Raw genomic sequence first — 27,387 nt, 5'->3', positions numbered from 1 at the left:
TGTATTTAAATTTGTTATACTTTTATTTACATGATATTTACTTCAAACTTATCTGTTTTATAAATACTTATATAGTGCCAGTTCTGTATTTCAGAAAGGTTAAGTAACATGATCAAACTTACATAGCTAAGTAGCTGGTTTCAGAGTTGGTCCTCCTTATAACTTTGTAATGATACCTCTTTCAGTAATCTTGCTAATTAGCTCTCAAATAAGAATTGCACCTATTTTTAGTCAATTTCACCATAAGCTACCAGTATTAGATGATAAAAATTTTTAAATAGCTAATTTAATATATATGAAATGATGAGCTTTTATTCTATAAAATGCTTAATAAGGAAGATTAATTTCAAAATTATAAAAGAGTCTAACTTATTTATTTTTTAAATTTTTTCATGGTGGAGCTGTGAGTTCTTTGGAATTGTGAATATTCTTTTGAAATATGGAGCCCAGCTAAATGAACTTCATTTGGCATACTGCCTGAAGTATGAGAAGTTTTCAATATTTCGCTACTTTTTAAAGAAAGGTCTCCCATTGGCACCATGGAACCATATATCTGAATTTATAAACCATGCAATTAAGGCACAAACAAACTATAAGGAATGGTTGCCACATCTCCTACTTGCTGGATTTGACCCACTGACTCTACTATGCAGCTCTTGGTAAGAAATAGTATCAAAGAAGTACTTAACCCTTTTTGAATGACCTTGAATTACCCCAGATTTTGAGATCTCTGGGGATGAGGTATGTGTGTATGTTTATGTGTTTTTACTGTCATGGCTGGGTTGGAGTGAAGAAGTTGGCTCTGAAAATAGTGAAGTTGAGTTTAAGCATAGAGTCCTAGAAAAGTAAACTGTGAAGGGGTAGAAAGAGTTTGATGCCAGTGAACTCTTCTGAAAGAGATGTAACTTCTACTTTTCGCCATACCTTCTGAAAATGGTGATGATGTGAAAAGAATGGTTGTACAGCCGCCTTCAAGATTTATGTTATCCCTCACCAAACTACATTGGATATGCTTGCCCTACAGCATCTATGTTTTTGAAATTTGTCTTCCTTATTCAAACTTCTGAATAAACCTTCTGAAGTATCTGAGGATATAACTTTTGTTTACTGCAAGTAATTTCTTAGAAGGGCAGCCCTTGATGAGAGATTATATGAATATTGAGTTAGGATTTTTCTTAAGCAAGAAGAGGAAGACTTTCTACTAGCCTCTAACCTTTGCAGAAATAGTTAATTTTTTGAGACAGGTAATTGTAGCAGTGAGAGGACTCTTGGCCTGATAATTCAAGTCAAATGAGAAAATAGAGTAGAAGTCTGAAGGAGAATAGAGGCCATGTTATTTTATAGAATTTCAGTAAAACATCAACTAGTCTTTATTTTTGTGCTTCAAAAACTACTGTTCACAGAAGTGAAATGTAGACAGATACTGAGATTTTGTGATACAGCACTTATGCCTACCTGTCCTAGTTGTGCATAGCTGGGAGTGTGTGTGTGTGTGTGTGGTTGTAAGCCTTTGGGTATGTGCTATATTTATTGGATTTGTTGGAATGAGAGGCAGTTTAAGAACCAATAAACTACAAATTATTTTAAAGTAAGTTGTATAACTTTTAGCTGCCTGAATTAAGAATGCTAGTTACATATATTTTACTATGAAAGAGTAGCTTGTCACTTTATATTAATTAGAAAAATACAGTGGGAAATTTTACTTTAAAAATAACATGCTTAACATGGTCAAATTTTTATTTTCACCTGTTGTTGAATAGATAAAGCCAGTATTTATACTGAATATGATAAATGTTTTGCCTCTTTTATATTCAGATAGCTGTTACAAGAAAAATTTTCATATAAAAATTCCAATATGTTGTTAGAGTGGTTTTGGTTGTTTCTTGTTTTTATCACATGTGAGTTGGTTGCTTAATCTTTATATAAATTATAAATGTCTTTCCTAGGTATTACTTTTCTTAATCTTAAAAATGTATCTGGCTGAATAATTACCAGGCACAATATAATCTACAAACTTGAAGTATTTTTTCAACTTTAAATGCAAATCTTAAGTCCCCTCTCCCCCGTAGAATGTAATGGGAGAATAATAGAAAGTAAATGTCATCGGTATGTTTTGTTGATTAACTGTCACTTGGTTATGCTCGTATCTGCTCTGTATAATGTAGCAGTCAATGTAGTACAATAACAATACATTTTTAGTGGCATTATCAGTGTTGGTAAAATAAACTCACCATTATATTAACTAAAGCTGTGCAAATAGATTTATTTATTTTCTATATGTTCAGATAACTGCATAAACATTACTTGTGTTGGGTCATAGTAAGACCTAAACCATATTAAGGTAGAAGAATGAAACCATTAAAAAAGGAGTAAGGAACCAGAACCAAATGACCTTTGGTTTGGCACTCCTAGAATGCCAAGGAGAATGTATGCCTTCGACTTTTTTTTAATCATTTCATTTATTCTTGGTATTTCCTGACAATCTGTAATATCACTGACAGCAGACTGAGAAGTAAAATGTTTTTCCAAGACCATATTTTTAAGATTTTCCTTATTTGTTTGCATTACCAGAGAATTAAGAATTTGGGAAATATTTTTCATGACTCTAATCAGTCACTTCAGGGATTCTGAATTACCAAAGATAAGTTCTGATTGAGATGAAAAATTTAGAGTATTATTTGGCTTCTTTCTTTTCCTTCTAAATTTTTTATTCACTTGTTGCTTAGTTTTATCTCCAAAAAATTGACTTTTAGAGCAGCTTCCTTTTTTTATAGTAATTACCAGTGGTCCTAATCTTTTTTCCAGTGTTACAGTAGAAGGTATCTCATTGAGCTTGGGTGGGTAATTTTGTTAGGATTTAGAGTCCTTGTGCTTTCACTAAATTTTACGTGTGTAATATAAGGTCTTCTGAAAATGTAATACTGAACTTTTAAAATCACTTCTAGTAATAGCAAGTACTTATGTAACATTTTATAGTTTTAAAAGTATATTTATATATTCATGTTTTTCACAAATAGTCCCCTGAAAAAGGAAGATTATGTGTTATTCAGACAACATGTTTTTTAAGTAATAGAAGTGGTATTAGAAGTCAGTACTATCCTTAAACCGGTACTCTTTCAATTAGGTTTTATGTGCTTATGGAATTTGGGGATGCCTCTTTTGTATTGGTTGGTAAGGAACCTGACATAATTTTGAAAGAACAAAGGAAGAACTGTCTGGATGGAACCCCCTTCTCTTTCAGTCCTTAAAGATGAGTCTTATTCTAGTATATACTTTAGGGCTGAATCTATAATGGAGAAGATTTTCATAAAAGTTGGACAGAAACAAGCCACTTTTCTTGTACAAAAAACTTGGGGTATTTGGGTTTTATCCTTTCAGGACTATTAAAGTATGTAAGGATGGCCAAACTATGTTTGGCAAGATGTTCCAATTGGGAGGAAATGGCAAGTCCTCTGATGATACTGGTGCTGTCTTCAAAGGGAAAGGATGGGAAGTTCCAACTCTTTACAAGAGTAGAGATTCCTCTTGTCATCTCTTGGACAACTAACTACACACAAAGCCAGTTCAGTTCCCAGTAGGAACCTGTAGATGATGATTCATATTTACGAAACTTGCCTTTAGTTACATGAATGCTTTTTGTGTCCCATTTTGTCTATCTTCCTCATTAAGATGTTGTAGGAATGGGTGTGTGGTATTTGTTTCTATGATGAACCCTAGGTATATTTTGTATCTGATGACATCTTAACATCTTGATAATGTAGGATTGACTCAGTCAGTGATGACACCCTTATCTTGACGCTGGAATTTACTAATTGGAAGAGACTTCCGCCAAACGTTGAAAAGATGCTTTCTGCTCGTGCCTCAAACTCCTCTTGGGTTCTACAGCAATGGATTGGTAAGAAAGAACAATTTATAAGAATATTTCACCACTTTCCCTTTTCTTGTTTTTCTGTGTTGTAATTTTAAGTGAAAAGATATGTTGGAAGCCGGGCGTGGTGGCACACGCTTGTAATCCCAGCATTTGGGAATATGAGACTGGAGGGTCTTGGTTCACGGACAGCCTCAGCTACTTAGTGAGGCACTCCATAACTTAGTGAGACCCTGTTTCAAAAATAAAGAATAAAAAACAAGGCAGGGGGTGTAGTTTGGAGGCCGAATGCCCCTGTGTTTCATCCCCAGACATGCAAAAAAAAAAAAAAAAAAGAAGATATGTTGGAGAACTCATAATGAATTGGACTTAATTTGCACTTTTTATGTGGGAGAAAGGATGAGATGGTTGAAAAGAATTAAAAACCATATTTTATAAGTTTAGCCTAAAGATCATTTAAAGAAAAGCAGATGTTTACTTTTCTCTCTCTCTCTCTCTCTTTTTTTTTTTTTTTTTGAGGTACTAGGAATTGAACTCAGGGGCATTCTACCTCTGAGTTACATGCCCAGCCCTTTGTATTATTCTTTATTTTGAAACAGGATCTCACTAAGTTGCAGAGGGCCTCACTAAGTGGCTGAGGCTGACCTCGAACGTATGATCCTCCTGTCTCAGATTTCTAAGTACTGGGATTACAATTGTGTGCCACCACACCTGACTCACATTTTTTTTTTTTTTTTTTTTCGGTACTGGGAATGGAACCCAGGGCATTGTACCTCCAAACGACACCACCAGCCCTACTTTTTAGTACTTTTAATTTTGAAACAGGGTCTCACTGAGTTGTGAAGGGCCTCACTAAGTAGCTGAGGCTGTCCATGAATTGTGATCCTCTGGTCTCAGCCTCCTGAATCCCAGCATATGCCACCATGCCCAGCCTAAAGAATCTTCTTATTAAATATTTAGTTTGTGGTAAAAAAAAAATGCTAAACTTGGTTTTGCTGTCTGGAATACATGTGTATTTATGTTTTTAATATTTTATCATCTCTAAAAGGAAATATGACCATCCTTTACTTATCCTTACTCATTGTATGCCAGTCTCTTGCTATAATATAACTATGGAGGTGAGCTGGGTGAAAAATTCTGCGAATTGATTGATATTTTAAATGACTCTTCTTAAAAAATGTTCAACTTGCTTTTAAGCTAGTTTTTAATTTATAATTAAAAAATTAAGGAACATGTTGTCAGAGAATTTTGCACAAGAAAACCAGTTTTTAAAATTATTTTAAAAATTTTTTATTTTTTTGGTGGTACTTGGGATAGAACCCAGGGATCTTCTACCTCTGGGCTACACTCCCAGACCTATTTTATATTTTATTTGGAAACAGGGTCTCGCTAAGTTGCTGCAAGCCTCACTAAGTAGCTGAGGCTGGCTTTGAACCTGCGCAATCCTGTCTCAGCCTCCCAAGCATGGGAATTACAAGCGTGCGCCACCATGCCTGGCTAGACAGCCAGATTAACAAAATGTAATGTATGCAAAGTGTTCCTATTTACTTATTCAGGTTTATTTTACTTTGGTTATATTTTATTAATTAGATTATATATCTTAGGTTAGTAAAGTTGTCTATTCACTGCTATTTTTACATAAAATACAACTCTTTTAATACTTTTATTGGTGCATGATGGTCTCATGTCATAATGTAGTTCATAGTGATGTCATGCACATGACACTTGGGCTTCCTTCCACTTCTTCCCCCAAATACAACTCTTCATAAATATATATATTTTGTGTGTGTGTGTGGGTCTGGGGATGGAACCCAGGGGCATTAGACCACTGAGCTACACCCTCGTGCCCTATTTTTTATTCTTTATTTTGAAGCAGGGTCTCACTGAGTTGCAAAGGGCCTCACTAAGTAGCTGAGGCTGTCCATGAACCATGATCCTCCAGTCTCAGCCTCCCGAATGCTGGGATTACAAGCGTGCACTACCATACCCGGCTTTTAGTAGTTTTTTTGTTTTGTTTTGTTTTGTTTGGTGGTACTGGGGTTGGAGCCTTTTTTTTGGTACTGGGGATGGAACCCTTCTACCTCCAGGCTACACTCCCAGACCTATTTTATATTTTATTTGGAAACAGGGTCTCTTAAGCCAGCAAGGCTGGCTTCGAACCTGTGCAGTTCTCCTGTCTCTGCCTCCTAAGCGCGGGGATTACAAGTGTGCGCCACCACGCCCGGCTTTTTTTTTTTTTTTTTTTTTTTTTTGGTACTGGGGTTCCTGGAAGCCCTTCTACCTCCGGGCTACGCTCCCAGACCTATTTTATATTTTTGAAACAGGGTCTCTTACGCCAGCAAGGCTGGCTTCGAACCTGCGCGATCCTCCTGTCTCCGCCTCCCAAGCGCGGGGATTACAAGCGTGTGCCACCACGCCCGGCCATGCCCGGCTTTTTTAATAGGTTTTTAATAAGCAAACTTATGCATATGTAGAAACATATCTTCTACTATCATGGAAAATTATATTTAAGTAAAGTTTTTCAATCCAAAACATTCAGGAAAATAGGCTCTTTAACTGAGATGTAATCAAGCTGTTAGAAAGGTTACTGTTTAAAACATTAAGTCATTTGGAGTCTGAACTTCTGGTATAGAATTTCTTTTCCTGCCTTCTTCCTCTTCTTTTTTCTTTCCCCTTTCTTCTTTGTTGTACTGAGAATATTGCTGAAAACTAACTTGAATGAAGCCGGGTGTGGTAATGCACATCTGAAATCCCATTACTTGAGAGGCTGACACAGGAGAATCACAGATTGGAGGCCAGGCTCAGCAACTTAGTGAAACCCTGTTTCAAAACAAAAACAAACAAACAAACAAAAAAAGAAAATAGATCTAGAGGTGTAGCTCTGAGGAAAATGCCCTTAGGTTCAGAAAACAAAACAGAATGAACCTTGTATGTAGTGTGTGTGTGTGTGTGTGTGTGTGTGTGTGTGTGTGTGTGTGTGTGGCTGGGGATTAAATCCAGGGGTGCTCCACTACTGAGCTATGTTTTTCAGTACTGTGGATGGAACCCAGGGCATTCTACTTTCAAGCTACACTCCCCAGCTCTATTTTTTATTCTTTATTTTGAAACAGGGTCTCACTGATTTGCAAAGGCCCTCACTAAGTAGCTGAGGCTGTCCGTGACCCGTGATCCTTCTTTCTCAGCCTTCCAAATGCTGGGATGACAAGTGTGTGCCACCACGCCTGGCTTAAAATTTTTTATTCTTTATTTTGAAACAAGGTCTCATTAAATAGCCCAGTGTGGCTTAGAACTTTTGATCTCTCCACTTGAGCCTCCAGAGAGCTGGGATTACAGGCATGCATTATTGTGTCTGGCCACTTGCATATATAATTTTTAATGTTGAGAATTGAATCTGCTTTTTACTAATTATGTATCTGCAACAGAGGAGAACAAATATCTGTTCATAACAGAATATGGGACAGTAGATTGGGGCAAAATGTCAGAAGAGGGAGTATATGCCAAGTGGGAAAATTATTGTAACATATCAAATAATAAAGACATGTAAGATTTTACCCTGAAGAGCTTAACATATGGCAAGTTTTTCAGGAGGAAGGTAGAAACTGTGTTTGAGTACATTGTCCTACAATGTTCTAAATCCATCAAGAGATTCTTGTTTAATTAGGCACTAGGTAGAACTTATGTAGGGTAATCATCTTCATTTAAGAGGATTTTTTTGCCGGCTAAAATTTTCAAAACCCTTTCTCAGAGATATTAATGTAGCTATGCTTTTCTGGGCTATTTATCTAGCCGACACCTCTTTTCTTGATTCCATTTCCTTATAACCAACTGCTTTTTGGACATCTCCACTTGTTATCCCACATTTTGACATTTAGAATTGAACATGTCATTCTTCCTACAAATTGTTGTGTTCTTTCTGTTTTCTAGTTCAAGAAATGAGATGGTTTGAGAATGCTATTTACCAAGAGAGTGAGCAAGCCTGGCAGCTGTTGTTTGTTTCATTCTCAGCAGTAAATGGTGAGGGTTTAGGAATTTTTGCCTCAAGGAGACTTTTGGTAATGTCTGCAAACAGGTTTTGATTGTCATAACTGATAGGGATGCTGATGCCAGGGGAGCCAGGCCAGAGAAGCTGCTGAACAGTCTATGATGACAGGACAACCTTCCATGACAAAGGATCCAGCTGCTGATGTCAACAGTGCTGAAGCTGCGCAAGCTTGACCTACAGTGACTCTTCTGTGTTATCCAGAAGAAGACTTTTTAACCCGATTCTGGGAAGACTTTTTTTTTTTTTACTGTATTGAAAACTACTTAAGGAAAGCTTGTGTCTTTCTTCTATTTGTATTGGTCTGTCAGGGTATTCTTCAGTGTTTCTTCTCCTATAGGTAGTAGTGGCCATTACAAGTCTGGGATTATTAGTGAGTCTGGAAAGAAAAGATTTGCCCCATTGCCTAAGTTTCGAATGGGATTGATTCTTTTCCTTTCTATAGTTCAGAGCTCTCTTGGTGAATTCTTTTTTAAGACATCAAATTTTTGCTTGTTGATCATCTGGACTTCCTTGTTTTCCTGAATTGGAGATGCAGGATTTCTAGAAAGCAGAACCATGAGCAAGATTTTAACATTTATTGGAGTGAGCCTCAAAGGATAAGTCTTTGATGACCTCTTTTTACATATAGAGTATGAAGTCTTGTTTTTACTCCACTTTTTCTAATTGCTTATCATTGTATTAATAACTGCTGCCTTATCAATGTATCTGTTTTAGGTTTTTTGAAAGAATGCCTCTTGCATCTCTGTTATTATTAGTAAAAGCTCTAAGTTTACCAGCAGCATCCATCTCTAGGGAAAGGCTTTCTCTATTCCTTTTTTTTTATTTTTTGGTATATATGTGTGGTATTGGGGATTGAACTCAGGGGTATTCTACCTCCAAGCTACGCCCCCAGCTCTACTTTATTCTTTCTTTTGAAACAGGGTCTCACTAAGTTATTGGGGGACCTCACTAAGTAGAAGAACCTGGTTTGAACATGGCTGACCACAAACGTGCAAGCCTCATTCATGTCTCAGCCTCCCAAGTCCTGTGATTATGAGTGTGTAATACCACGCCTGGCTTTCTCCGTCTTTTTTTTTGCTTTCTCCAAATCCTTTTCAAGTCCTAGAGATGCCATGTGTTTGGTCAAAATTCTCCTTTCCTCACCTTTCCCACCTTAGGGAAATGGCAAAGTTGTGGTAGTTTATGAGCAAAAATGATACCCATCTTTGCTGCTCATCTTTTAACCATTGAGTAAGATTTATCTTTGAAAAGTTAGTTTCTTGCTTCAAAAAGGAAATGGTTGTAAAAAAAGTGGTTGTAGTTTTAGTGAACATCTTTTAAATCATGTGCCTTATAAATACTTCTTTGAAACATTAGCCCAACTTATAAAATTCCCCTGGCAAGATTGCACAGGCATGTAATCCCAGTTGAATTTTCTGGTATGAAAGAGGCATGAAAAAGGCTGTTGTAAAGATAACACTAGAAGCTGGGCGTGGTGGCACATGCCTATAATCTCAGTACTCGGGAAGCTGAGGCAGGAGGATTACAGGTTTGAGGCCAGCCTTAGCAATTTATTGAAACCCTCAGCAACCTTGCATAACCATGTTTCAAAAATAAATAGAGCTGGGGGTATAGCTCAGAGGCAGAATGTCCTTGGGTTCAATGCCGAGTACCAGAAAATAAATAAATAAATAAATAAAAGCACCAGAGCTTGGCTGTGGAATTCCTTTTGTCTCTTCTACTTGCTATTACTCCCTGCTAGCCCCCTTAAAACAAACAAACAAACAAACAAACAAACATACCAGAGATTGAACCCAAGGGCATTCTACCTCCTAGCTACAACTCCTCCTGCCCTTTTTTTTTTTTTAATTTTGAAACAAGGTCTCACTAAGTTGCTGAGGGCCTCATTAAGTCACTGAAGTTGGTCTTGAACCTGTGATATTCTTGTCTTAGCCTCCTAAGTACTGGGATTATAGGTGTGCTACTACCAGGTCCAGCTTGTCATGACCCTTTTGGGGGCAGTTTCCATGTGACAGTTCCATATATAGCAGGATTAGAACAGGGGGAATAGATGAAACCTCTACTGAGCACATCATTGCTCCTGGCTGTAGCATGTACTGGAGATTGTGGACATGTAGGACCAACCATTTCTTACGTGAAGAAGGACCAGATGACATGAGTTGTCAGTCAGTCTCTTTTCTCCAAGGTAACTGTGTGATCTTCAGTAAGATATGTGTAATTCTGGGGCAAATGCTTTGTAATATGGTTCATATTATTTGGTTAGAGACTCATAGCTAATACAGAACTCAGTTTGAGTAGAAAAGTAGATGCAGATAGAGAATGAACAGTTATCTTAAATCTCATCTTTTTATAAATTGATCTCTCAATACCACATATATTCCTGTGTACTTGCTTCTTATTGGCTATTAAGGCAAGAGGCCATAAAATGGCAACAGAGAAGGTTAGGAGGTTAGATTGTACTAAAAGTAAACAAACTGAAGTATGAAGGGCTGCCTTCTATGATGACAGTCTTCATTTTCTCTTGGGGGTAAGGTAGGAGGAGTAGCATCTTAGTTTAGTGATCCTGCTCAGCTGTTTTAATTGCACGTAGGGAAGGCCTTCCCTTTTGTAGAACTGTGTAGATACACTAAAACTTCCTACATATCTCACAAAGCAATTTTTTTCTTTTTCTTTTCTTTTTTTTTTTTTTTTTTTTGCAATCCTGGGGATGGGATCCAGGGGCATTAAACCTCCGAGCTACACCCCCTGTCCTATTTTTTATTCTTTATTTTGAAACAGGGTCCCACTAAGTTATGGAGTACCTCACGAAGTAGCTGAAGCTGTCCACAGACCGCTATTCTCCTGTTTCAGCCTCCTGAATGCTGGGATTACAAGCCTGAGCCACCACGCCCGGCTTCCAGAGCCATTCTTAATCCATCACTTTGGTGGCCTTTGTTTATTGCCATTACCCTTCCTGACATACTTGAGTGCTCTCCTGAGTGCCCAGCCTCTACTATCATTCTTAAAAATCACTGTTACATTAAATATGAATATGTCATGTCCCTTTAAAAAATCTGTTACAGCAACCTAATTTTCTTTCAGAATAAAATTCAAACTCTAGCAAGACATATTAAGGCCCTTCATAATCTGAGCCATGAAATGCTTTCTCCATTCTATTGCACTGTGAGTGCTATATACTAATGTTTGTTTTCACAAATACTACACTTCATAGATTTGCTGACATTTTTTTTCTATGACTTTAAGGTCCTCTGACTAGCATTCCTCTCTTACTACCTTTTAATCTGTTAACTCTAATTTCTAGCAGCTCATTTCTAAGTCCTCTCTCCTCTACTTGTGATACGTTCTGATACTCTTACCATTTCTTTCCTTTTTAGTATATTGGCATTGTTTAGGTACTCATCAGGTTTCCTAACACCTGGCACTTTACCTCCTTTACGTGCATTTGATGAGTTTTGAGAGAACACCCTTTAAAACAGAAGGACATTTTTATTGATTTCTTTATCTGATCATAAAAATATTTTCTCAGCTGGGCGTGGTGGCGCACACTTGTAATCTCCGTGCTTGGGAGGCTGAGACAGGAGGATCACGCTGGTTTGAAGCCAGCCTCAGCTGGCTTAAGAGACCCTGTTTCCAAATAAAATATAAAATAGGTCTGGGAGTGTAGCCCGGAGGTAGAAGGCCCCTGGGTTCCATCCCTAGTACCACACACACACACACACACATACCAAAAAAAAAAAATTTTTTTCTCAGCCTAAGTCCTTGAGATGTTTTCTGTAACATAGTTGGAAAGCAGGACTGCTCAGGATATTCTAGGTTAATCCAGAAGGTTTTGAAGATTGAGTTGGAGTTCAGCTTCTGCCTAATTGCTTTCAATGTCAGTACATTTTTCTTTTGACAATACAAACTTGAGTAAAGTATATTTAGTGGATATTATAAAGTACGGCATCTGTGGTAAGTTCACATGCATACTACACATACACACACACTCATGATATATATGTATATATATATTATTGATAGCATAGGATATATATCATATTCTACATATATGTCATTTTCATTTATTGATACAGCAAGAGTGATTGCTTTAGAAGATTCTCTGGTTACCAACATGCTGACAGCAGTCAATGAATGTTTATTGACACAACTAAGGTGGTGTACTTTGTTTCCAAACATAATACATCAATCAGAATTTGTGTACATGGCACAATCAGATTGCAATAAATACTAGGAAATATAGTTTAGCTAAGAATTTGTAAGGAAAGAGAAATAAATTTAATGGATGAAAAGCTGAATCTGCAACAGAAATTTTATTCAAATGATTATGTATAGACTATATTCCCACTTACAGAAAATTTCCACAAGCAGATTCTTTAGCCAAACTCTAAAAATAGACTTTGTGAATGAATGGTATTTTCCTTTAATCTATAAAATAAAATTATCCTGAATGAAGCTAGCAAGATGGTTTCTAGATGTACATTCACAACTGCCTCAACTGTTATATTTGAATAAATATTTGATAGTTTTCTTTCTAAAATAAATAATTTTACTCGTAGTCAGTAAAAACCATATTATTATGGAAGACTCCTAAAACTGTTCATCTCATTTAAATCTTTGTAACTTCTTTTATTCATGAGTTAGGAAGTATTTACTATCAAGAATATTAAAAACATAATGATAAACTTGTTTTGATATGACCAGGTAGAGGGATATAAATTGAAGATGGAAAGGTACCTTAAGACATAAGCTTCATCTTCTGATAACCTATTTATTTGAGAACTAACAATTCAGTCTGTAATTTTAGCTCCCAATGTAGAGTACAGGCAGAAGTCTTCAATGAAGAGGGGCTATTATTTATTTATTATTTATTTATTTATTTATTTATTTATTTATTTATTTATTTATTTTTGGTGGTACTGGGAGTGGAACCCAGAGGCTTTCTACTTCCGGGCTATACTCCCAGACCTTTTTTATTATATATTTTATTTGGAAACAGGGTCTCACTAAGTTGCTGAGATCCTCACTAAGCAGCTGAGGCTGGCTTCGAACCTGTGTGATCCTCCTGTCTCAGCCTCCCAAGCGCAGGGATTACAAGTGTGCACCACCATGCCTGGCTGAAGAGGGGCTATTATTAGAAGACTTGTAGACACTTATAAGTGTCTACAATATTACACCTAGGTGTTTATATTCATTATTTCCTTAATGAATAGATTTATTATTTATCTGTCAGTTTTGTATCAGTTTTCATGTAATTAAATTAAAAGTTTAAAAAAATTTAAGTAAAAACTTAACTGACGTGAATGAAAAATAAAATGATCAAGCTGGGTGTGGTGCCACATACTTGTAGTCCTAGTGCTTGGAAGGCTGAGACAGGAGGATGTTAGTCTTAAGACCTGCCTTGGCAACTTATCAAGACTGTATTTCAACATAAAAAATAAAATCGGGTTGTGGTTATAGTTCAGAGATTGAATGCCCCTGGGTTCAATACCCAGTAGCGCACATGCGCGCGCGCACACACACACAAACACACACACACACATATATATATAAATGAACACAATTATTTAGCATGTTGACTAAAAGGGAAGGTTGCAGGGTTGACAGGTTGATAGAATCTTTCTGTCCTCCCGTCTATCACTCTGTCCATACTGGAGAGTCCATCTATCTGTCCATACTGGGGATTGAACTCAGGGACATACTACCTATGAGCCACACTCTTAGCCCTATTTTATTTGAAACAGGGTCTTATTAAGTTACCATTTATGTCCTTAAATCTGTGATCCTCCTGTCCCAGCCTCCCAATTACTGGGATTGAGATGGAGAGGAGAGATGAGGATGAGGATGAGGTTGATAGAGATAAGCTTATAATTTGTGGTAGAAAGAGATATAATTCGGGTATTGGAAGCTCAGGGAAAGAAATCCTGGAAAATCTGTGTTCCGAAAGGAAGTAAAGCCTTGGTAAGGTGGAGATTATAGTGAAAGTTAGAAAGGAGACCTAGTGATTTGGAATGATTGCAATAGGAAACTAATTGAAAGATTTGCTGAGTAGCCCTGTAGGCCTAGTGGAGTTGGAAGTGATATCAATTTATGTAGTTAATACTCTTAAAAAAGTTTTTTTTTTTAGGACTGGAAATTGAACCCAGAGCTGTTTTACCTCTGAGTTACACTCCCAGGCCTTTTTTACATTTTTTATTTTGAAACAGTGTCTTACTAAGCTGCTGAGACTGATCTTGAACATGTGATCCTCCTGTCTCAGCCTCCCAAGTGCTGGAATTTTAAGTGTGTACCACCATGCCTGGTTATACACTTTATTCTTTCTTTTTTTTTTTCTTTTCTTTTTTTTTTTTTGGTGTTACTGGGGGTGGAACCCAGAGGCTTTCTACCTCCAGGCTATACTCCCAGACCTATTTTCTATTTTATTTGGAAATAGGGTCTCACTAAGTTGCTGAGAGCCTCACTGAGTAGCTGAGGCTGGCTTCGAACCTGTGCGATCCTCCTGTCTCAGCCTCCCAAATGCAGGGATTACAAGCGTGCGCCACCACGCCCGGCTATCTTTCTTTTTTTTTTTTTTTTTTAATAGCATGTTTTAACTTTCTCTATATTGAGGAGCAGTTGGAAAATGTTTATATTGGTCCTGGGGATTGTCAGAGCAGATGCATCGGTATTGAGGGTTATTAAAGAAAATAATTGAAGTGATGGACCCATGAAATTCAGATGAGATAGAAAAAGAAATGAGAAAGGAAATGATCTGATACACTAGATGAGGAAGAAGTCAGGGGCCCAAGGCCCCAAGGTCTAAGTGATATTGAAGACCAGATGAGTTAGGAAGGGAGAGCAAACTCTGGAATGTTATGTTGGAATTTAAAGACAGAAAAGCATGGAACTAAAGGGTGTAGAAGAACTGTGAGATACTAAAATTGCCTTTAGATTTTGTGACATAATGTGGAAGATCAGGGAATTGTATTTAGAAGTTGGTTAAGGAAATATTTCCTTGGGAGAATTAGGCTTCTATGAGGACAAGAGGGACGTATGTGTTCTATACTGTATTAAATGGTAGAATGGAGAGTCCAGAGGACGTTATGAAAAGGTTTTGGAGAGTTAAAAGTTGCTTTATAATATCGAGTGTAATTATTCTCCTGTTCTCTTAGATTGCTGTGCTATAGTTAGAGATATGAAGAATAAATAATGTCTGTGAAACTCTGAGGCTATAATTCATTTTTTTTATTTGATAAATACAGAAAGACCATTTTAGTTATGCCTCAAATATTTCAGGCTCCAGAGAAGCATCTTGGGGGAGAGGAAGATGTAATTCTTTTTCAATGATTAAGTTCCCTTCATTTGATCTTGTCTCTAACAGTGAGGTTATATATATAAGAATCCAGTCTTTTCCCCTCCTCCCCTGTAAGCAGACATGAGTCAATGCCTGTGCCTATGTATTCATATTAGTTGGGTCAGTGCTTCCTAAAGTCGGCACATGGTTGACCATGCATCTGCATCTGTGTTTTCATGAATTGTAGCTTATGTAGTGAGATTAAGTGATACTTTTATATACATATATATCCTGTGGTGTATTCCTCCACATCCTCTCCACTCCCCACCTTCTCCCCCTACATTTAGTGATATTGGTGTTGATACCTTCATAAATGGGCATAACTTTATTTAAACTATTTCCTTCCTTAGTACTCCTTTTTCCTTTCCCCACTTCCCACCTCCAATCCCCTTCTACAATGCTACTGGTTTTTCTGTTCATTTATTTCAGTCTTTTTTGTTTTCTATTTTTTCTCTAGCTTCTGCACATGAGAGAAAACATAAAATCCTTGGTCTTTGAGACTGACTGGTCTCACTTAGCATACTATTCTCTAGTTCTATCCATTTTTCTTCAGAATGACATGATTTTGTTCTTTATGGCTGAGTAAAACACCATTGTTTGTAAATGCAAAATTTTCTTCTTTTGTCTGTTAATGGACACTTGTATTGGCACCATAATTTTGGCTGTTGTGACTTTAATTTAACCACTTCTCACAAATTGGCTAAGTGGCTTTAAAAGATTTCTGCAAAAAAAGTGATATATACTAAAAGTACAAGCATGGTGAACCAACAAAATAATTGCAAAGCTGCATCTTCCTGTGTGTGTGTGTTTTTAATGTGGTACCAAGGATTTAATCTAGGGGTGTTCTACTTCTAAGCTGTACCCCTAGACATTTTTATTTTATTTTTTTTATTTTGAAATTGTCTTGCTGAGTTGCTACGGCTAGTCTCGAACCTGCTATCTTCCTATCTCAGCCCCTAAGTACTGGAGTTACAGGCATGTGCCACCACACCTGGCTCATCCTCCTGGTATTTACCACCATGTTAAGTGATTTTTATGTTGACTACCCAGGTTACCAGGGACAAGAGGGAGATGGGAAGATGTAAATCAATAGAGTTATAGTTATGTAGAATGAATTCATCTCAAGATCTACTGCATAGCATGAATAATAATATTGTATACTGGTAATTTGCCAGAAGAATAGATTAATTAGCTTGACTAGGGCAGTCACCTCACCTTGCATATTAAGATAAGTCTACCAAAATGTGTTTTACACCTTAAATACGTACAATAAAAATAATAAAATAAGTCAGGCATGGTGGCACATGCTTGTAATCCCAGCATTCAGGAGGTTGAGACCGGAAGATCGTGGTTCATGGACAGCCTCAGCTACTTAGGCCCTTTGCAACTTAGTGAGAGCCTGTTTCAAAATAAAGATTAAAAATAGGGCAGGGGGTGTAGCTGGGAGGTCGAATGTCCCTGGGTTCCATCCCCAGACCTGCAAAACAAAACAAAAAAATAATTTTAAAAGAAGAAAGTGGAAAAAAGGGCTAAAGTAAAAGATTACCACATAATGAAAGCTGGCTAAATGAGTGATGTGTGCATATATGCCTCTACCATCTTCTATTCCATTAGGATGTATGACCTACAATGCACCAATAAAAATATTAAAAAAGAAGTTCAAAGTTATCAAGAAAAGTACTTAAAATATGATCACACCTTTACTAATGTTAAAGTAAGCCCTGCCCTTACTGTACCTGGAGATACTAGTTAGTGATACTAGTTAATGAAAAACTCATTATCAGCAAGACACTATTTTAAACAGCCAGAACATGAAAACAAATCCCATGATTTTTATCAATGTTTTAAGTCATAGGATGCTCAGTCTATTTGTTTTTTTCATAAACATCATGATAAAAGCTTCCTACTCTTCTTGAGGTTTCTTATTCAGTATCAAAAGACAAAAACTCATGTATCTTTAGGGAAACACATGTTCTTCTGTTTACAGTAAAGCTGAAATAATATGGAGACAAAAGGCATTTCTTGCTAGCAAATATTGTTTAAAGAAGCACAGTCTTGATAAAGAGTTAAAGAACAGAGAAGGCACTTACACTCCTGCAGGTAGAAAATTTGGCATACCACATTGGAAGATGAGTTATAATATTTGTAATATATCTCAGCTTAGAGTATTGAGGCTCAACGCCGTGTGTGTGTGTGTGTGTGTGTGTGTGTGTGTGTGTGTGTGTGTGTTATTGGAGATTGAACTCAGGGGCATTCTACCTCTTGAACTACATGCTCAGCCCTATTTTATTTTTTATTTTGAAACAATGTCTCACTAGGTTGCTGAGAGTCTTGCTTAGTTGCTGAGGCTGGCTGAAAATCTATGATCCTCCTGGCTTCCCAAACAAGGTTTTATTTATTTATTTATTTATTTATTTACTTATTTATTTATTTTTGCAGAACTAGGGATTGAGCCCAGGGACATTTTACCTTTGAGTTACACCCCTCAGCCCTATTTTTTATTCTTGATTTTGAAACAGGGCCTCACTAAGTTGTTGAAGACCTCACAAAGTAGCTGAGGCTGGCTGTGAACCTGTGATCCTCCCCTCTCAGCCTATGACTGGCCCCAAACAAGGTTCTATTTCTTTCTTTTTTTGTGGGGGGGTCTTGGGATGGAACCCAGGGGCATTCTACCTCCGAGCTACACCCCCTGCCCTATTTTTTTATTCCTTATTTTGAAACTGGGTCTTACTGAGTTGCAGAGGACCTCACTAAGTAGCTGAGGCTGTCCGCGAACCGCGATCCTCCAGGTCTCAGCCTCCCAAATGCTGGGATTACAAGCGTGTGCCACCACGCCCGGCTCCAAGGTTCTATTTCAATAAATGAATAGACAGTTATATTTTACAGATCTACTAAAGGAAAGATGTACCAGAGAAGTAATGACTTTTTTTTTTTTTTTTTTTTTGGTGGTACCAGGGATGGAACCCTTCTACTGCCAGCTACACTCCCAGACCTATTTTATATTCTTACTTGGAAACAAGGTCTCTTAAGCCAGCAAGTCTGGCTTTGAACCTGCGTGATCCTCCTCTCTGCCTCCTAAGCGCAGGGATTATAAGCATGCACCACCACGCCCGGCATGACTTTTTAATAATAGATTATTTTTTGAAAAGTTATATACAAATGACCATTGAATGGCTGCCTTTTTGCTAAGTGTAATCTAATGGAGCTGACATCACATGTGAAATGAAGTTAATACAGGAAAGGAGTTGAAACAAGGATTGCACAAAATAATACCATTGTGGATAATTTTAAAAAATATAAATTTTTTTTATTTTTTTCTTTTAAAGGGGATAAATAATATGTTTTTAATAGAGACAGAGTGGAGATTCACAGAGTCAATACATTTCCAAGTGTCTTCTGGGGTTCCCAGTTATAACTCTCTTCTCCTCTCAGTTTTCTTGAAAATAAATTAAAACTCTTTCTGATTGTTCTATTGGATTCTGTCTTCTCTAATTTCCAAACCCACCATGGATCTCACTTTTCTCTTCTTCTTTTTTTTTAAATTTTTATTGGTGCATTGTAGTCGTACATCTCAATGGGATGAAAAAACTTGTAGAGATATACATGCATACATCACCCAGTCAGCCTCTACCCAGTCTCTAACCCCTTCCCTCCCCCTCCCCCCTACCCATGCTTGGCTTCCTGATTGACTTTGATATGTTTAAGTGCAATATGTGCTTTAAAGAGTTTCCCTTATCCTCCCTCTTACCCCTCAGATATGTCACCTTAATTGCTCCTCTATAGGGTCCCTTCTTCATCTAGAGTTCCTCCTGTTACCCATTTCTCCCTAATATTTTGCACATGAAGAAAAGCATCTGATTTTTTATTTTTTGTGACATTTCACTGTAAATGCCACACTTTTTTTCTCCCTTATATCTGGGCAAAATTCCTTTGTGTACATATCCCATAGCTTTTTTTTTTTTTTTTTTTTTTTTTTGTGGTACTGGGGTTCCTGGAAGCCCTTCTACCTCCGGGCTACACTCCCATGTTGGGGTCTGCTCGACCTCCTGATGACAGGTAGCGCCAAGCGCGTTGGCATCCACATAACCGCCTGTCAAAACTTCCGATGAATGAGCTACATGTAGCAAATACGCTGTCAAAACTTCCAATGAATGGGCTACATGTAACGAACACAGGTCTGCAGAACCGCAGGAACTTCCGATGAATAGACCTGCAACAAATAGCACTGAGCGGATACAAGGGGGCGTCTCCTTGCCCCCGCTACCTTTAGTTTGATAGGTTAAAATAGTTTCCTGACCGGAAAATCCCCCCTTGCCTCTTTGTTTTAAATTGGGTTATCTGAAGGAAAATAAACAAGATCTTGCTTGACAAATCTGCCGGCTCCGTGTGGTGATCGGGGCCGTCGGTACTCATCATCTCGACAGCCCCGCCACAGATGGGCTGGACCCGTCACTCCCAAACCTATTTTAATTTTGGAAACAGGGTATCTTAAGCCAGCGTGGCTGGCTTCGAACCTGCGCGATCCTCCTGCCTCCACCTCTCAAGCGCGGGGATTATAAGTGTGCGCCACCACGCCCGAGTATCCCACAGCTTTGAAATCCACTCATCCTTTGAAGGACATCTTGGCTGGTTCCACAGTTTGGCAATGGTGAACTGTGCAGCTATGAACATGGTTGTTCATATATTAGTTTGGTATTTTGATTTTCATTCTTTTTGGTAGATATCCAGAGGTGGTATTGCTGGATCATATGGTAAGTTTGTTTTCTTTCTTCTGAAAGTAATACTATACTAGTAATTCTATACTAGTAATTCTCCTATACTAGTAATTCTCCAAAATGGTTGCACCAACTTGCAGTCCCACCAACAATGTATTAGAGCTTCTATTTCTCCATACTTATTCCCACTTACTGAAAACCTTGAAAGCCAGAAGGTGAGTAACTTTGACAAGATGATCCACTCACAACCAATGTTTTTAAAAAATTTTTTTTAATGTTTTTTATTTTTTGGTGGTACTGAGGTTCCTGGAAGCCCTTCTACTTCCGGGCTACAGTCCCAGACTCATTTTTTATACTTTTTAAAATTTGGAAATAGGGTCTCTTAAGCCAGTGCGGCTGGCCTTCAATCTGCGCGATCCTCCTGTCTCTGCCTCCCAAGCACGGGGATTACAAGTGTGCACCACCACACCTGGACACAACCAATGTTTTTTAAAATAGAGGTCACTTGGTTCTGGAAATCTGCTGAGAGGTGAAACAACATCAGCTTCTAGTGCTTCTTGACCACATAGTTGAAGAAACTCGCTGGCCCTTTGCTGTGGAACAGGCCCCAGTTCCAGGCCTTCCCACGCGGCAGGCTCCAGGCCCAGGCTCGCTGGTTCCTGACCCGGCCTCACAGCACGGCAGGCTCCTGGCCCAGCCTCAATGGGTCCATACCTTGCCTCGCCCCACAGCAGGCTCCGGGCCCGGCCTTGCTGGCCCCTGACCCAACCTCACTGCACAGCAGGCTCCAGGTCCGGCCTCACTGGCTCTAGACCTGGCAAAATATTACCTTTAAAATAGAATCTTTATTTATAATGAGATAAGAGGACCATTGTTACCATTTATACATACATTAAATCCAGCACATGTCTTGTTAATGGGTGATGCTTTTTCCATTTATTGGTGCTATAGTAGTCATTCTTTTTAAGTTTTGACTTCTAGTGCCAGTCTTTCTACTATTTACTTTTCAAAGCCAATAAATTATGAGTATAAAAAGAGAACCATTGTTTTATTAGGACAAAGTTGAAAGCTTTTCTGTTTGTTTGTGATGAGGATCTCTCTATATTACTCAAGCTAGCACTGAATTCTTGGGCTCTAGCAATCCTTCTGCCTCTGAGTAGCTAGGACTGTAGGTATAAATCACAGCAACTAGCTTAAAGTTGGATGTCAAAAAAATTGATAAAGATGAGCATTGAGCAGAAATGGAAGTTGAATTAGAAAAGGGTAAACTGAAAAATATAAAATATACTGTAAAAATATAGAGGGATTATGTATTCTCTTTACATGTATCTTGTCATTTGTGCTGTAACTTAAGTGAAACTTAAAGAAGTGGTACATTGTGGACATGGTCTTTGTGTATATTTAATTTGATTTATTAGTTATATACTTTTATTGTTGCATTGTAGCTTCATATCATAATGTAGTTCAGAGTGAGAGGGACATGCATGCACACACTTGGTGAGCTTCTTCCGGTGCCTGCCTGCCTTGTTCTATCCCCTTTCCCATAATGATATTGAAATTAGAATATTTCAAGTGTTTATGGTTTAATCACCTATTTTATGTTAACTTTCCATTAACTGACCAATTATTTCTCCTGAACTTACTGGGTAGTAGGATGTCCTTATGCTTAAGAGTTGAACAGTAACCCTTATTATACCTTTGAGAAACTGATATTTGCAGTTAGGGCATGCCCACCATATGTATTGCTCGCTGATTATTCCTCTAGTGTTCCTTTTACATATTTTCTCACATTTCAAGCAAGAACAATGTGTTAGCATTCTATTACTGTAATAAATACCTCATATAGTCAGTTTATAAAGAGAAGAGGTTTATTTTGGCTCATGGTTTTGGAGGTTCCAGGCTATAATTAGTTGGCTTTGTTGCTTTGGGCCTGTGGTGATGCGGCACTTCATAGTGGGAGTCTGTGGTGGAGCAGAACCACTCACCTCTTCCTGGGAGGCCAAAGAGAAAGAGGAGGAGACCAAGTCCTATGGGATGCCCCCAGTGACATAAAGATGTCCTACTAGTTCCTACTTCTTAAGCCTTCTACCACCTCCCAGTAGAGTCAATTTGAGGATCAAGCCCCCCCTTTTTTTTTTAATACTTGGGCTTTGCTAAGACATTCTAAAGCCAAATTATAGCAGAGTGATTCCTCTAAGTTTATAGGAAATGATAAAACTTAAATAAGATATGGATATGAAAACACTTTGGAGAGTTGGGTGTGGTAGCTTATGCTTGTAATCCCAGTACTTGGAAGGCTGAGACAGGAGGATCACAGGTTCACGGCCCGCCTCAGCTAGTTTGGTCCTCCGCAACTTAGTGAGACCTTGTTTCAAAATAAAGAATAAAAAATAGGGTTGGGTGTGTAGCTCGGAGTTATTTTATTTTATTTTATTTTTAATTTTTTTTTGGTGTACTATATTCATACATCATAGTGGGATACAAATTTTGTAGACATACATGCACACATTGCCCAGTCAGCCCCCACCCGATCCCCACCCCATTCCCTCCCCATCCCTCCTTCCCATGCTTGGCTTAGTGGTTGACATCTAGTATTATAGCAATTTATCCAAAATTAAAAATAATAATCTCACATAACAGTTTCATTTGTATGATACCAAGCTTTTGATAACTTAAAGATAACATTTCAATATTTCTTTTTGCTTTCTTTCTTACCAGAGAATATTTTATTCTTTTCTTTTTTTTTAGGTGAAACTATCATATATTTATATATTTATTTTTCAGAAAAAAAAAATCTATCCTTATATAGAATATGGACTCTAGATACCCAAAATGATCTCCAAAAAGAACAAAGCTAGAAGATATATATTTTCTGATTTCAAACCATATAATGCTACAATAATTGAAACAGTGTAGTACTGTTCTAAAGGCAGATATATAAACCATTGGAGTTAAATAAAAGCCTAGAGTTAAATTCTTTCATATATTGTCAAGTTATTTTTGACAAGGTTTCCATGAACATTTGGTGGTGGAAATAATAATCTTTTAACTAAATATTGTTGAAAAATAATAATTATATGAAAAAGAATAAAATTGGACCCTTACCTAATCCCATATACAAATATTAACTCAAAATAGATAAAAGACCTAAATATAAATCTTAAGACTATAAACTTTTAGGAGAAAATCTGGGTCATAAAACCTCACAACATTGAAATTGGCAGTGATTTCTTAGATATGATTTCAATGGCAAAGGCAACAGAAGAGTATACAAACTCCCTAAAAAAAAATATTGTATATCCATAGACAATGTAAACAGAGTTAAAAGTTACTGATTGAATGGGATAAAATATTTCTAAATGCTATATCTGAAGGTATATTAATATTCCAACTAGAATTCCTAAAAATTAACAACAATAAAGGCAAACAATACAATTTAGAAATAGGTAAAAGACTAACATAGGTAATGAATCTACACAGATAACTAATCTTAGTTGTCTGTTGGCTGGAAAATCTTGTTTCTCTGGTTCTGGTGTGTGTTACCTATTTCTTCTTTGTAGTTAATCTCTTTGAGTATTTTCTCTAGTGCTGGTTTTGAAGACATAAATTCCTTCAGTTTCTGTTTGTCATGGAAGCTTCTTATTTCTCCATCTAATTTGATAGAAAGTTTTGCTGGGTTGGAAATTTTTGGCTGGAAGTTGTTTTCTTTCAGAGTTTGGAATATGTTACTCCAAGCCCTTCTGGCTCTCATGACTTGGTTTGGGAAGTCTGGAGTGATTCACTTGGCCCTTTGTTTTTGTTGCCTTTAAGATTCTCTGCTTGGCTTCCACATTGGTCATTTGACAATTATGTGGCATGGGGATCCTGTCTAAAGGGAGTTCTAAAAGTTTCCTGGACCTGTGTATCAACCTCTTGTTCTATGTCTGGAAAATTTTCTGCTATTACTTCCTTGAAGAGATTGTTGATCCCTTTTTTTTCACCTTCTTTTCCCTCCTCTATTCCAATTATTCTTAGGTTAGCTCTCTTAAAATGGGCCCATATTTTTTCAATGTCAGATTCCTGCTGTCGAATATTTTTTTCTAGATTAGAAATTATGTGTTCATTTTTTGATTGATCATCTTGTAAGAGCGAGATTCTATTCTCCATGTGGTCTAATCGGTTGTTTGTACTTTGAATTGAGGCCTTTACTTCATTAATTGCATCCTTTATCTCTTTTTGGCTCTCTCTGAATTCTTTTCGAAACACCTCTATTATTTCTACAGTTATTTTCCTGATTTGATCTTCTAGAAATCTCTGAATTTCTGTTTTATCAGGTTCTGATGTTGTGGGGTTTTGGGCATTCATTGCTCCATTGTTATTCCTCTTTCCCATGATTTCGGAAGTTTGTGCCTTCTCTGGGTTCTTCCCTTGGGTCACTATGACTTCACTTGAGGTGCTGTGGATCTCGAGTCTGTGGTATCTCAGATCCCACTACTCCTTTACTGGGTTGTATCACAGAGTTTCAGACCCAGGGAGTCGATAGAGGCTGTTTTAGATCATGGGGGGTGCCAGGTTGGGCGTTCTCCTATGGTGTGATATCTCTGCCACCGCCACTCCCCCACTGGGTCAAGTCCCTGGGAGTGCAGTACTGAGATTTCTCCTCTCGGGCCCGCAATTTGACTCACTGTTGTTGAATACGCAGATCAAGATGTAGTGGACTCGGTGAATTTGCTGCTGCTGCCAGTGGTGGCAATATGGCGCCGCTGCCACACCCTCTGCCGTGAGGCTGGCGTATTTGTTCTGTTTTTGAGCTCCGCTCTGAGTCCCTGCAGTGTTTGTGCTGAGCTCAGCCACTGGGAGCTTTAGATGCTCCCTGCGCCGAAAAATCCCGCCCGGCTGTTCCGTAGCAGCTCACCTCGGCTTGCTTTAGGCGTCCTGTGAACTCGCTGCTGCCGCCGGCAGTAAGACGCTGCTGCTGTGTCCTCGGGTGTGAGGCCAGTGTATCTCGTCTGTGGCTCTGAGCTTTGTTTTGAGTCCCCTTCCTCTCTGCTGCCTGGTGATTTTTTTGTTTCTCTGGTGATGGTGTTTTCTGGCTATGAAAGGCGCCTATTTTGTGGTAATGGAGATTAGTTGTTAGCGGGGCTCTTAAGACCCGCTTTTCTCGGTCGCCATCTTCCCGGGGTTAAAATGCCCCTGGGTTCTGTCCTAGTACCACAAAAACAAAAACAAAACCAGTTTGGAAATAAATATATTGTAGAGAGAGTATTATCTTACTATTTATAATAGAAAGCCAGTGACTCATAGTTTAAGAAAGTGTTCATCTTTACTTAAACTCAAGTTTTGTGTACAAATTAGGTAACTCTTACTTTTTTATTTGGTATTTTGAAACCCTGTGGTTTATTTTTGAGATGCTGGAGATCAAACCTAGGGTTTTGCAAATACTTGAGACACCATAATTCGAGAAGTTTCTTAAACTGAATAAATTAAACTAAACTTAAACTAATAAATTAAAATTTAAGATGGTGAGTTAACTTCAGTGGATTGGAGATTTTGAAGATGTTGGAGAATTTTTTGCTCAGGTCCTATGAGGTATTAAGAATTTAAAGAGCCCTAGACTTGGAACCAGACTAGCTCGTCTGTTGTCGGCTGTGCTTTTGATGGTACTTGTCTTTGATGCTTTGATCCTAGTCTGTGAATCATTGCTACATTCCACAGGGATTTATGAAAGGTTTCTTGTACTAACAAAAAGTTTAATTCACATAAAAGCACTAGCTATTTCAGTACTCTGTTTTCATGACATTAGCCTCTTTAACACTTTTCATCTTGTTAAATGAAACTATGGTTGTATAGTAATTATGTGCATGTGGGTTATTTAATTGATAATTTTGGCTGCGCTGGCTTTAGCAAACACACACACACACACACACACACACACACACACACGCACACACACGCTTTGGGGTCAAATGGATCTAAACTTGAATCCTGGCTCTGCCACTTCATAAGCTCTGGGACCTCTGTAAAGTCACTTTCCAAAAAGAGGTTTCTTTTTAAAACTCTGTTTTCTTTTTTCTATAATAGCATGATAATATATACCTCAGTGACTAGGATTTCAGTGGTAGAGTGTGTGCTTAGCAAAAAAGAGGCCTTGGATTCAATTCCCAGCATCAAAAAATACATAAATAAATAGAAATTTATACATATATGTACATATATATAAATTTATATGTATGTGTATGTGTCATAGTGTTAATGAAGTAAAAAATATGTGCGAAATGCATGGCATGTAGCAGAGAAGACACTCAATAAATTTTCCATATCTCTCTGTGCTAATATTGAAATTTCATTTTATGTCTCAGATAAAAAGAGGAAAACTTGTAAGGTTCACATCCATTCATTTGATATGATAGGCCTGTAGACTATTTGCAGTGAAGCAGACTCAGAGGGAATTAGCATTTGCTGCTGTGCATGTCTATCATTTCTAAAGTTCACCCATTTTTAAGTGCTGCTAGTATTGTCAAATTTTAAAAATTTGAACATTTAGTTTTTATGGCTCTGGATACTGATTTTGAATGTGTGGCCAACTGAAGGGAGAGATGCCAGGTTAAAGCTGTAGAAAATAATGAATGAATAAGGTTTATGTGGTCATCCTGGCCTAAGAGGTCTTCTTTCAAAGTAAGTCTAAGTAACATATTGTTTTTCTTTTACTACCTAGGGATAAGGGATAAGGATGGGTAAGGCATTTATCTTAGACTCTTACATCATTTGATTTAAGAAATTTCTTTTTTTCCAGCTGGATGTATGATGCATGCTTATAGTCTCAGTCACTTGGGAGTCTCAGGCAGGAAGATTGCCAGCCTTGACAACTTAACAAGACCCTGTCTAAAAGTAGAATAAAAAGGGTTGGGGGTATAGCTCAGTGGTAGAATGCTTGGCCAACATTTTCAAGGCCCTGGGTTTGATCTCCAGCACCACCAACTTGCTTTTTGTGTTTGTTTCTCCAGCCTCTGTTCCATCTCTAAGCCATCTTTGTCGTTTGGAAATACGGTCCAGCCTAAAACCAGTACACCTACAATGTGACAGTTTTATCCGCCAGTTGCCACTTCCCAGAAGCCTACATAATTATTTGCTCTATGAAGAGGTTCTGAGGATGAATGAGGTTCCAGAAGCAGCTACTCATGATGGAGAAATCAGTGATGCTACTTAACACAGCTCATTAAAAACCAGAAGATAAAAGATTCATGAAGTACAACTTATTTGTGATTTTATAGTCATAAAAGTTTTTTTTTTCACTGTGGGGTTAGGTTAAGGGGGCAGTAGTCAATGTGAATGTTTACAACTGGGCTTCTTAGTAAAAACAAATTATATGCTTCACTTATACTCATTAATCAGCACATTTTATGTTGTAATATTTGTAACCTGATCATTTTCTGCTGTATTCTGCTAATGACTG

General features: G+C 37.7%; 1 protein-coding gene across 1 annotated transcript in view; it reads left to right on the top strand.

Annotated features, from left to right (window-relative positions):
• Positions 1 to 27,141, top strand: part of LOC308273874 (ankyrin repeat and SOCS box protein 3) — a gene marked incomplete at its 3' end in the record, with an annotated part of 223,946 nt that extends 196,805 nt beyond the window's left edge. Inside the window, exons 8-10 of the mRNA XM_080711258.1 lie at positions 402 to 659; positions 3,762 to 3,895; positions 26,939 to 27,141. Coding sequence (XP_080567384.1) covers positions 402 to 659; positions 3,762 to 3,895; positions 26,939 to 27,141 — 595 coding nt within the window. The remainder of the gene's footprint in view (positions 1 to 401; positions 660 to 3,761; positions 3,896 to 26,938) is intronic.
• Positions 27,142 to 27,387: the final 246 nt, after the last annotated feature.

The sequence above is a fragment of the Muscardinus avellanarius genome (genome assembly GCF_963383645.1).
Source record: "Muscardinus avellanarius genome assembly, chromosome: 15".
NCBI classification, from domain to species: Eukaryota; Metazoa; Chordata; class Mammalia; order Rodentia; family Gliridae; genus Muscardinus; species Muscardinus avellanarius.
This window is presented reverse-complemented; position numbering and strand designations above follow the sequence as displayed.